Source organism: Pimephales promelas, chromosome 8, assembly GCF_988280905.1.
Source record: "Pimephales promelas chromosome 8, fPimPro1.hap1.1, whole genome shotgun sequence".
NCBI classification, from domain to species: Eukaryota; Metazoa; Chordata; class Actinopteri; order Cypriniformes; family Leuciscidae; genus Pimephales; species Pimephales promelas.
In genome coordinates this window covers 7,115,909-7,128,404 of record NC_142776.1, presented here as the reverse complement: position 1 = coordinate 7,128,404, position 12,496 = coordinate 7,115,909, and the positions used below count along the sequence as shown (strand labels likewise).

The 12,496-nt window shown below is 36.9% G+C and overlaps 2 protein-coding genes across 2 annotated transcripts in view; one reads left to right on the top strand and one right to left on the bottom strand.

Moving 5' to 3' along the window:
* Positions 1-8,046: 8,046 nt before the first annotated feature.
* Positions 8,047-11,136, bottom strand: sumo1 (small ubiquitin like modifier 1). The gene is made up of 5 exons (XM_039689561.2): positions 10,995-11,136; positions 10,196-10,267; positions 9,967-10,044; positions 9,273-9,344; positions 8,047-8,258 (listed from the first exon to the last, which is right to left on the bottom strand). Exons 1-5 carry the CDS (start codon positions 11,004-11,006, stop codon positions 8,190-8,192), a joined length of 303 nt encoding a protein of 100 aa, XP_039545495.1. The 5' UTR covers positions 11,007-11,136; the 3' UTR covers positions 8,047-8,189.
* A 412-nt stretch (positions 11,137-11,548) lies between these two features.
* The window catches only part of nop58 (NOP58 ribonucleoprotein homolog (yeast)), a 33,937-nt gene continuing 32,989 nt past the window's right edge, over positions 11,549-12,496 (top strand). The window contains exons 1-2 of the mRNA XM_039689426.2: positions 11,549-11,745; positions 12,323-12,399. Of these exons, the coding sequence (XP_039545360.2) occupies positions 11,560-11,745; positions 12,323-12,399 (263 nt within the window). The 5' untranslated portion in view covers positions 11,549-11,559. The remainder of the gene's footprint in view (positions 11,746-12,322; positions 12,400-12,496) is intronic.

Here is a 12,496-nt window from a genome sequence, read left to right as displayed (position 1 = left end):
CTGAATTGGTCTATAGTATGCAATAGCCTATTTAATGTAATCATATGCATATTATTTTATTTTAAATTACAGAAGAGTAATCCCTTTAATTAAATAACAATATTTAGATTACTTGGTAATTAATTACACCCAACACCTCTTTTTGTCTGGCGCTGTTGCCATGGTGACTCATAATATCTGCGCTCCATTGATAATGGCTTTTTATAGTTGTGGTGCACGCGCTAAACTCAGAGTCAGTCAACTCAGAGTTGATTGAACTAACTCATTTCAGCTGTTCTGTAACCGAAAACTCGGAGTTTCCCATCTCAGGGTAAGTCAACTCAGAGTTCAAACTTTAACTCAGAGTTGGTTGAACCTCCTTATTGAAACGGGGCCGAGGTCTTTAGCGCCCTTGTTAGCTTTTTTTTAAATGCTTGTTATTCATTTTACTGTAATATATATTCATGAGTAGCCTGGTTCAACCAGACTCTAGTTCATTTCATTTCCACGAAATTGAGCGGAAGTGCGTAGGAGGGCGCAGCCAGGCTAATTCATGAGTGCATGTTGATTTTTTATTTTGACCTCATCCTTTTTATTTAAAAATATGGTAACTCGGTTTTCCGGCAGACGTCTCTCTTGTGACATATTAGACTTATCCAATCGTTCAGTCCCTGCCCTTTTCTAACAATTGACAGCAAGCTCACATTCAGAACTGCCTTGCACAATCTCAAAATTCGGTCCACAACCGAGCCATGTCGTTTCACTCGGATGCATCCCAATACAGAAAAAAAATCGGTCTCTACTTCCATATCAATGAAACTTAAAAAAGTTATATTTGTTGACCGCTATTCTAAATATTTGGAAAAATGAACGTCCTTATTGAATGAATATTGTATTGTTTATTGTTGCTTAGGGCAGTGATAGTTTGGGCCACAAGATGGGAAAAATGGTTTCTTTGAATTTCAACAGTAAACAAAGCCACAAATGTCCCGGTCTACCCATATACTAGTGCAAAAATCATTCCTATGTATTTGTGATTACAACAGGTTGTCTGTGAATGAACGTTTAGCAATACAACACATCAAGAATATCGTACAGAAATAACAAGACGCTAAACAGCTCTGTTTGCACTTGAAGTCGGCATGAAATGGAAGTTGTGATAGCGTATATCTGAATGGAACAATGTCTTGAACAAGAAAAATGTAGGGTGGGTGTTATGGATTTTTTAACGAATAAAATAGTAAACTATATATCAAACTAATCACAACTCTAATATCTAACCTTATTTCTTTATTAGACCTAACATTCTAACACACTTGAACAAAATGTGCTACTCTGAAGATTGTGTCGAAACCAGAGTCAAATTCTGAGATGCTGGCTAGACAATATCAAAAATACACTTTCTAGAATAGTCTCATGCCATATTGAGTAATCAAATGAACTTCTAATCCTTTTCTATTTTTTCAAATCATTTGAGATCTAAGTTGCTTCTACCTAGTAACAGAAGGGTTTGCATAAGAACCAATCAAATTGTAGGGAAATGATGTAATGTAATGTTTCATGTCATTTTTGCTATGCTCCTATTCTAAAAAAAACACAAAAAAAACTGTTGTATTCCTTTTGCTGGTGGGATTCTCTCTGAAATTTGTCTGGGATCCTCCAGCCGTGATTAAAATATATTCATTGTCTGTTTTGTATTGTCTGTTCAATGTAAAATATTAATACATTGTCTGGAGTCTGTCTAGTTAATGCTGCGCAGCAAGTTATAGTTACTGTAGGCGAACGAGTTAGGTTTTTGCAAACTCGAAGCCAGTTGTCGACTGTAGACGCAGACAGAGTGTAGAGATATCATTAAGTGTCGAATGAAGCTTGGGTGTCGATTGGTTGAGATATAGATATTAAGTGTCGACTGCTGGGTGTTCCATAAAAAATAAGGTTTGTCCATTTTGATTTTGTGATGACTTTAACAAAAGAACCCACAGGTTCTTTGAATATGGCCACAGCGTGCCTTTTTGGTTGGTCCGTGTTGAGCATTTTGAGCATATTTTTGTGGAAATCTGTTACCTACTGTGTGTCCCCCAGGTGCCTTCAACCTCCTGAAAGAAAGGTAACTGCACACCCATTACAGGAACAGTCTTTCAACCCCTTGAGATACAATTACCTGAATTTGTATCGATACTCAGCTCACAAACAAAGCTTTAACCTATGTTTTTCAAAGTGTTAACAATGTTTACCTGTGTAAAGAGCTGTCTCAGAAGATCACCCAGATTGTTGAGGTATCTGATGCCTATTCTGTGCTCTCACCTTGATAGAAATAGGCTATGAAAAGGAAGTTGTCGGTGGGGTTGCCCAGGGAAACATTCCTTCTTGATACATTATATTTCCCCCAGTTCAGTTTAGTTTCCCACAGTACAGATCAGGAAGTATTTGTGGCAAAAAATATTGGATTAAGTTGCTACATTTTCTGTGTATCAGGTATATTATATGCACCCTTAAAGGAGAACTCCGGCGCAAAATGAACCTTTGGTCTAATTACACATTGTTACCTAGTCAACCGTTATCTGAGATTTGTTTTCATGATTGCCGAATGTAAATAGTTTTATCTATAAAAACAGTTTAGCCTATAACGCTAGTATAACGTTAGTATATAGGGCATAGAGTAATGACAAATAAAAATCGCTTGTTATTACCACTAACAAGGCTCAAAATAGCCCCACAGCATAACAAGGGTCCCTACATTCAAACCAAAGCATTGATAACTTTGTCAGTGCCCATACAGTTTAATAAGAAGATATTTTATACACACAGTCAACTTCGCGAAAACAGGAAGAAGCCATCTTTAAAAAATAGTCTCTACCAGTCGATCTACGAATGCCGATCCAAGTGCGCTGAACTGTGCAGAATCTCATATGGTCTGTTGTTTCCGGAAGAAACACAAACCATTTTCTTCTCTTCAATATGTACACGCGGCCTATTGTTCACGCTCACCTTATCACCTTATTCACATCTCACCAGCGCACTTGGATCGGCGTTCGTAGATCTACTGGTAGAGACTATTTTTCAAAGATGGCTTCTTCCTCTATTCGCGAAGTTGACTGTGTGTATAAAATATCTTCTTATTAAACTGTATGGACACTGACAAAGTTATCAATGCTTTGGTTTGAATGTAGAGACCCTTATAATGCTACCGTGTTAATGTGGGGCTATTTTGAGCCTTGTTATTGGTAATAACAAGCGATTTTTATTTGTCATTACTCTATGTCCTATATACTAGCGTTATATAGCGTTATAGGCTAAACTGTTTTTATAGATAAAACTATTTACATTCGGCAATCATGAAAACAAATCTTAGATAACGGTTGACTAGGTAACAATGTGTAATTAGACCAAAGGTTCATTTTGCGCTGGAGTTCTCCTTTAAAGACTCGTATTTGTATTATTTTATTTTCTTCCTTGAGGTCCAATTACAGTGTTTACTCAAGGTTGCTGCACCAAACAGTCAGAGCAATCCGTCAAACACATCCGTTGTTCATGAATGGTTTGAATCGCGTTGTCTGTGTTGTTAACCCAAAGAATATTTGGTTGCTATATGCACAACACATGCTTATCTGTCCATAAAATATAAAAAGCTTTTTAAATGCAAGTTGTGCTGTAATTTTGTCAAAATAATATTCTCTTCTTCTTGCGTGTTTACTAACCTCCAGGGCGGCACCCATAGACACAATAAAAACAGAGACGTCAATTGAGCGCTGGAGCGTACGTCAACGGCGGCGGCATATTGCGGAGGGCAACTTTCTCATACTTCTCATAACGAGAATTGAGATAAATGCCTAGGTCTTGAGGAATTATCTTTCACAAGCAAGACTGAACATTTGTTTCAAATTGTATTTTGGGATGATATAAGTAGTAACGGTCAGAGGAGAAAGGCAGCAAAATTTAAAAATATCACTGTTACTGTGTCATGAAATGTAGTTTTAATCGTTTTTCAGTCGACAATGTAGTTGTTTAATATGTAATGGGTTGTGAACTCATTATCATGTTCAAGAAACCAATTTAAAATGATTCGAGCTTTGTGACATGGTGCAATTTTCCTGCTGGAAGTAGCCATCAGAGGATGGGTACATGGTGGTCATAAAGAGATGGACATGGTCAGAAACAATGCTCAGGTAGGCTGTGGCATTTAAACGATGCCCAATTGACACTAAGGGGCCTAAAGTGTGCCAAGAAAACATCCCCCACACCATTACACCACCACCACCAGCCTGCACAGGGGTAACAAGGCATAATGGATCCATGTTCTCATTCTGTTCACGCCAAACTCTGACTCAACCATCTGAATGTCTCAACAGAAATCAAGACTCATCAAACCAGGCAACATTTTTCCAGTCTTCAACTGTCCAACTTTGGTGAGCTCTTGCAAATTGTAGGCACTTTTTCCTATTTGTAGTGGAGATGAGTGGTACCCGGTGGGGTCTTCTGCTGTTGTAGCCCATCTGCCTCAATGTTGTGCGTGTTGTGGCTTCACAAATGCTTTGCTGCATACCTCGGTTGTAACGAGTGGTTATTTCAGTCAAAGTTGCTCTTCTATCAGCTTGAATCATTTGGCCCATTCTCCTCTGATCTCTTGGGGATCCATAACAGATCACAACAATCCAATCAATGCCCATTGGACAAAATCAAATCCCACCTTATTTTTTTTTTCTTGTTCATAAAGCCTTTTCGCTTCACAATAGGGAAGAAAAGACTATCTCAATTTCCACTTTAGGGGCCGTTTCCCTTGCCGTTTTCAGATAAAAACTGAAAACTTTTTATGCATTTTGGCCGATCATTTACACGACTATAATGCTTTGGGGCCTGAAAACGCAAACTTTTGAAACCGGGTTTGAAAGTGCAAGTTTTTGAAAATGATACCGTTTTTGTCTGCATATAATCTACAAAAACATTAATTTGTGAAAACGGTGACGCCATGTGCATGCATAATACGTTTTCAGTCTAGATGGGTTATATTTCTTTACATGACTTTGTCATGCACAATACAGGGATTTTAGTCGTTTTCATGGATACGTGTGAACGGGAATCATTTAGACAAAGGAAATCTTTTGCATTTTTATTACATCATTATTTAAATTGACCCTTAATTTTGCCCAATTTAAAAGAACGACCTGCAAAAAGAGTGACTCACAAGCTTGAGTCATGAGATTCCTCAGGCTTTACAATTAGCAAGATTTTCTTGTAACATAAATAACAATCATTTAGTGTTACTCAAATAGGCATTATGTAAACATTCACAAAAGCTACTCATCAGTCACGCGGAAATACAAAACGAGACGTTTGCAGTTTAGCTGAAATGTAGCCTAGCTAGCCTATATGATGTTTATGGACTTGGGAGGATTTAAAAACGTTTCATATGTTTTCATAGTACAACTCTTGCTATGATCCTTTCAACAAAATGTACAGTAACAGAGACATATGCTTTGTTCTACCACATTAACTTTAATGAAAACGTATGCTCATAGGTGATGCACCCTTCCCCCCCTGAATAAACACACACACACCAGCCCATTTTTTTTTTTTTTTGCGAAGTCTCATCTGGTAGTGTTTAGGCTTTCGGAGGTGCAGTATCCCAGGCACAGAAATTGGATCATCCCGTTGGGGTTCGGCTATAGCAGAGGCCCCCACAGCAACACTTTGTGCCTAACAACCAGCATACACATTATTCATGTTAAAGGGTTAGTTCACCCAAAAATGAAAATTCTGACAGAATTTTCATTTTTAATTACACACACGCATTATGTTTGTACGCTGCAGTAGGCTAGGACATGAAACTTTTTATACACCGACACACAAACCACAAACACAGCCTCCTTCTCAAGTCAAGGTAACAATGATGACTGGATCTGAAGGTCTTTAATCTGAAGCTGAAACTTTGAAAAAAAAAAAAAACATGTAGCTTCAAATTGGCACTGTTTCTGAGTGTTCCCTTTCTTTCCAAGAACCTCATTACATCCCTCTCTATTGTATCTCATCTTTCTCTCTCATTCTTATAACTTTATCCACCCTTCGCTTTCCAACACCATGTTTCACTTTTCCTCCTGCCTTAATATCTGGCCCTTCCTGGAATCAGACACTTAAAATAAACAATCTCTCTGTACAGCAGAGCAAGGCCCTCTCTCACTCTACACTGACATTCAGCAGACCAGGATCCCCAACACTGTAATTGGAAACACACCAAACCATAGGGAATAATGTTACTTTTGCATGAAAACTCATCTTTTTAGAGCTGCAGTCTAAGGAACATGTCAAACATTACATTTAATTAACATTAGAATGATCACACACACTATTAAGTTGTTCCGATTGTTCATTTGTGTCCAGGTCCGGTCAGAGTCAATCAATCCCATAACAACACTGAGATCCTCAAAGTAATTGCTTTAGTTTAGATAATAACATTGTGCTACAGGAGTGGTTCTCAAATTGATCAAATTGGAATCTCTAAGTACCACATAGTCACAGCAACAAAGAGCAACATGTCATATTTTGATAAATATAAAAATTTAGGATTTTGATTTTTTTTAAAGTGGTCTATTAATATAAGTTAAGCTTAGTTTTACATTGTAATGTCACATAATTATTTTTTCTTGCTGACAAAAAAAAAAAACAAACAAAAAAAACATTCAAAACAAAATAATATATCGCTTTTTCTAAGGGGAAGTGTTATTAAATTAAATATAAGTTTTTAGTTATTAAAGTTTCTTCTGCTCACCAATTTTAAATTATCAGATTAAAAAACAGTAATTGAGTAATATTGTAAAATATTATTACATTTTGAAATTATTTTCTATTTGAATATATTTTAAAATGTAATTTACTTCTGTGATTCAACACTGAACTTTCAGCATCCTTAATCCAGTCTTCAGTGTTGCATAATCCTTCAGAAATCATTGAAGATATTTATTCATTTAAAAAATGTATATATATATATTCTTTTTTATTATTCGGATTCCCTCCTCAGATGGTCTGATATATTAATACCAAAGTGCTGCAAGTTTACATTTCTATATGACATTCCTTTTTATATATTATCTGTTTATTGTCATCTGCTGTATTTCACAACTGAGATTTATTAATTTTAATATAAGTAGCTCAGCTAAGACTTGAAAGGTCTTGCTGCCATCTAGTGTTCAGAAATGAGACATTGCCATAATCATATCCTATAACATTCACATGTAAACACAAACTGTTTTATGACACATTTTATTTATTAAAAAAAAAAAAAACAAGACAAAAGCAAAGTCATAATTCTTCTATATCCACAAAACCATCTGGACCAAACTCCCTCGCCTCTCGAATAGCATTAAAAAAAATATATAAAATTGTAGGAAACGAAACATGAGTACAGTGACACTGTGGCCATATTTATTGTGTGTATGTAAATGATGCCCCTGAGTACTAATCAAACAACATGGTTACCCATTATTTCCAGCCTTTGAAATCCATTATTGAGGTTAAAAGGGAGCCAAATATTCAAGACACTGCAGAATAGAAGATGACAACACAGATTCATATTCCTATACATTAGACAAAACCATGCAAAACAAAACCCTACCTGTCATTTACAACAACACAGTGACCTCCCTCTTGCAAAATCCCATAAGACGCATGCAAGAAAAGGGAAGAAACATTTTACACTTTTCTAACATCAGACGACGACTGCACAAATAAACCACCTCTGTTTTCTATTGGCATGTATGTTCACAAGCATTAAGCGGGTCAGTTTTGGAGATGTTCGAAAACAATAAACCAGAACTCTTAACGATGGCCGAATACATAAACAGAAGTGAGCAACAGGAACACCAAAGCTGCCATTAAAAATTTGTAGATTGGATTTAACAGGATAATGTAAAGGTTTTTTAGCATTGCTTTATGGGACTGTTTTCAATCAGCTCAGGGCACAACCCAACATGTTAACATGTGTCAATGTAAACCGTGACCCGAATCCTTTAAAAGAGGCGCATGAAGGCAGGGATTGGTTCGCGGAAAGACAGAGGGGAAGAACTTTTCCCACCCCAACTCTTTCAAACTCAGCATCATCTATTTGATCCAGATGGTTTTTTCTGCTTCCCTTTGAGGTAACAGCAAAAGGAAACAGATGAAATACATGTCATACATACAAAATTAGGATAAAAATAAAGAGCATGAAAAATAGAGGTCTAGTCATTCCGACAGCCACCGGTCTGTTCCTGATACACCTCGATCACGTCCTCATCTTCCATTCCCAGCTGAAAGACAGACAGAGACAAACATGGTGAGCAGGATCATGACTGATTCCTCTTGTGTAGCTGAAAGGAAGTTTTCAGCAGTTGTGGTTATGGCCACCAGCTGGTCAATACATCACCTGTCAAAAAAATGTTGTTGTGTGTTTTTTCATTCAGTCACAGAACACAAATGAGCTACTTTTAAAGTCCCCGATTACGCTTCTTCTGAACCTTTCATGCAGTGTGTAATATGGTCTGGTGAATGTAAAAGCTTTGCAAAGTTTCAAAGTGCACGATAAATGGAGTTACTGTCTTCCAAAAGAAAGAACCGATTCAGAACTGCCTGAAACGAGTCGTCAGTAATTCCAGTCTTACTTCCTGCTCAAACCTATATAGGTTTGTGAGAAATTTGCATAATGCCAGCCTATGATCTTCATTGGCTACTTTGACTTTCAAACACTGTAGTTGTAGCTGAGGCCTGGTCGGGAAGACACTGTTTTATGCGATGCAAAAGCAAATCCACTTTACAAGCTCTTTTTGTTGTGTTTCTCACACATGCTGTAAGCAGTCAACCAATTGCAATAGACTGGGCCATCTGACCAATCAGAGCAGACTCTCGAAAAGAAGGGGTTTAGAGACTGAATCCTTGATTGAACCGTTTCAGACAATATATATTATGAGAAAATTTTATGTTTTTTTGACCTTGGATGCATGTAAACGTATTGTAGGAAACCTGCAAAACAAAACTAGGATCAGAAAAGGCTTTATGTAAACACCTCATTGAGGAAAAAATTACAATATTCCCAGATTGTATTTTGGACACCATGTGGTAACCCAAAACAGCATACCACGTTTATCCTCATTGAAAATAAATTTATTGAAACCCTTATATATCATGATGGTACAGAATCCATGTTGGCATCTGCATACTTTGGCTAGCTCCTACAAAGTGATGGATGATTTATGGCAAAATACCACAGAGTTTGATTGGATCTCTTTTACTTGTTGCAGTTTTACTCATAGCACTGTGTATTGTACCTCTTTGGGGGTCTGGTTGTCTGCAATTCTCTGTCCCTCAAAAAGAAACCTTAGAGAGTTCATGGGTACACCCTGCAAAAAAAAAAAATGCAAAACAGTAAATTACACCTGTAATGAATAAAAAAAAAAGTCTAATATGTATTTAAATGTATACCAGCAAAAACAAACACTAGTCATGTATATACATACACTAGGGTTAAAAAGTTGAAGACAGTAAGATTTATTTAAAAATAAATTAAAACTTTAATTCAGCAAGGATGCATTAAATTGATCAAAAGTAGCAGTAAAGACTTTTACAATGTTACCAAAGATTTCTATTTTTTTTAAAAATGTTGTTTTAAACGTTCTATTCATCACAGAATCTTGAAAAAAATTATCATGGCTTCCACAAAAAATATTAAGCAGCACACCGGTTTTCAACGTTGATAATAAAATGATATTTTTTTTAGCATAATATTAGAATGATATGACGCTGAAGACTGAAAATTCAGGTTTGTCATAACTGGAATTACATTTTTAATTATATTAAAATAAAATAGTGACTTTAAAATGCAATAATAGTTTTAGTAAAGTATTTTCGATCAAATAAATGTAGCCTTGGTTAGCAAAAATGACTTCTTTTAAAAAACCAAACTACTTTTGATCAGTGGTGCAGATAGATTTAATAAATCCCTGTCTGCTAGTGATCACTCACCTGTCTCTGACTGTAGGATTCCTTCAGCTTCTTTAAATGTGTCGTCATCTTCACTTTGAAGTGAATTTCACTGTTGTCCTGCAAAACGAAATGAAATCAAATCGGTTTACTCCTTAGCAGCTATATTAGCAGCCCGTGTCAGCTTGGACATTACTAGATGACTTAATATTATCAAAATGTGATCTGCTAATAACCCGATTTGCCTAAACTAGAAAGCACCTCTATTTACCTGACCGATCACTTTCAGTTTAATATATTCTCCATCCTTCTTCTCGCCTCCATCACTTGAGGGCTTGGTCTCCTATTTAAGCAAAATGAGAGTCATTAGATTTTGACATGTTGTTTTGATCTCACATGAATCTAATAATTATTCAAGGAGTGGGTGCAGTAAAAACATTCCTAGGATATTTTATACTACTAGATAAATGTTAATAGGTTATATTAGTGCAGAAAAACATTGTCAGCCTGATGTAGTTTGTTTGCTCAGTATTTCATCAATGTCTGCAGCAAAGAAACTGTAATAAGCAGTCCTTTAACAGTAAACACACAACTAGTCCTATTGCAGTTAAGCATTACGGCGCCCACAAAACAAAAAACAACATGTCTAAATGTTACACAACTTTTCCTAATTAACATTTCGAAAATGAATGAATAAACAATGGCTCAAATGTTCAGCATGGTCCATCAGCTCAAGGCAAGCCTACATGAACTTTGCTTTCAGGGCCCAGAGCAGCTAACTATAGCACCCAGGCTAAGTGGAAGATTTGAGAGCAAAATTCGCCTCTTTTTTAAGTTTACAAACAAAATAAACGGGACTAATGTACAAAATTCCGGAACCAAAGAAAATATAGGGGTTAAAACACTTTAGCTGTTCATTCAGCAAGACTTTCCCATCCACAGTCTGTTAGCTAAGCTATGGAAACAGACAGGCTAAAAGATAGGCCCTCTTATTTTCATTTTCTACAAGTCCGTCTTTCTCTTCTGCTCTCCCAAACAAGTTCGATTCTACAACATTTGTTTAAACTCACCGTATCTGACATGATATTCCGCAATATGCAGCCCTTCTTTGGAACAACACTGCTTGATATAAATAATGAAGGAAAATGTGAGGGTTTGCTACCACCAGCAGACTCACAACACACCGCCGTTTACGTCACTGGAAAGGGGCGGGGCTTCCCGAGAATCGTTGACCCAAACAGCATTGTTTTTCTCATCGCGCTCATTCTGATTGGTTCCATTCGCCGTCGAAGATAATATTATTGGATACTTCGGGGAAACGTGGGGGAGGCATGTACTGTGCGAGACAGAGATCTTATCAATTTTTACAAAAAGATTCGAAAGATTAAAAAACACATAAACACCGTTCATCCACTGAACAACCTTTTTTTTATGTTAGTTAGACTGTACATATTCAAACGTAACCAAAACTAATGAATACACAACATAAGCACATGGAGCTGAACATCTTAAAAATTAACAGTAAGGATTTAGTTTTTAGTGCATAACATGTACACGTGGTTCTGTAAATTACAATGAAAAGAACATGAGGAAGATTCCTCCAGTTCAGACGGCAATGCACATGCGTACTGTTGTATGGTAGTACTGCGCATGCTCACACTGTCCCCATGTGCACCTCGTGGTGGCGAGAGACTCCTTGTAGCGGTAGCGGAAAGCTCTCAATGTGGGGAGCGCAGACATAAACTTGTTTTAGAGCTAGAAAAAAAATATTTCATAATGTTAGTGTTATTTGAAACTGCCGCCGGCTATGCCATATTCAAGGTAAGCATATTTATTACGTTGAAAAATGTATATCGTGACTTTTTTTCCAGTAAGTTGGTGGTCATAGGTTTTGAGTTTTCTGTTAGCTAGCCGATGTAGTTAGCAAAGCCACCAGACTTTCGGAAAGTTTGAAGTTAAACATTCTTACTATTTTCGTGAATACATCTGCTATCCTTCTTTCTAACTGTATACATAACCAGTTTGTAAAGCGAGGCCAGTAAGTCACGGTTCAGCGTGTGTCATGTGGCCTGCACTGCAGAATAGCCACGTTGTGTCCTCAGGACTCGCTCGCTGACTATTCGTCGCGTTTAGACGATTTTCAAATCAACCAGTAGTGCAAAATGTTGTGCATTAATGTTATACATCACCGAAGAATGCTGTTGTACATTCATACATGACTTTTAAGAAGCTATTTAGACTTTAAATGCGGCAATGCTTTTACTGGAGCAAGGGTCCACATGGTCTCTCATTAGGGTTTGAAGTAACGTTACATTAAGCATTTCAATCGTGACTGAGAAATTGTGTACATTTTAATCATCAGTTGTGAGGAAAAAAAAAACACTCTTCTGTTGTGCAGGTCCTGGATGAACAGAAACTCCAGCAGGTGGACAGCCTGTGGAAGGAGTTTGAAACACCAGAAAAAGCTAACAAAGTGTGAGTACTTTTGAGAATATATAATTGTTCCATGTTGTTTTGTCCCTCAAACGCCTCAGATGATATAGTATTTATTCATGGCTGAACTACATGTCTT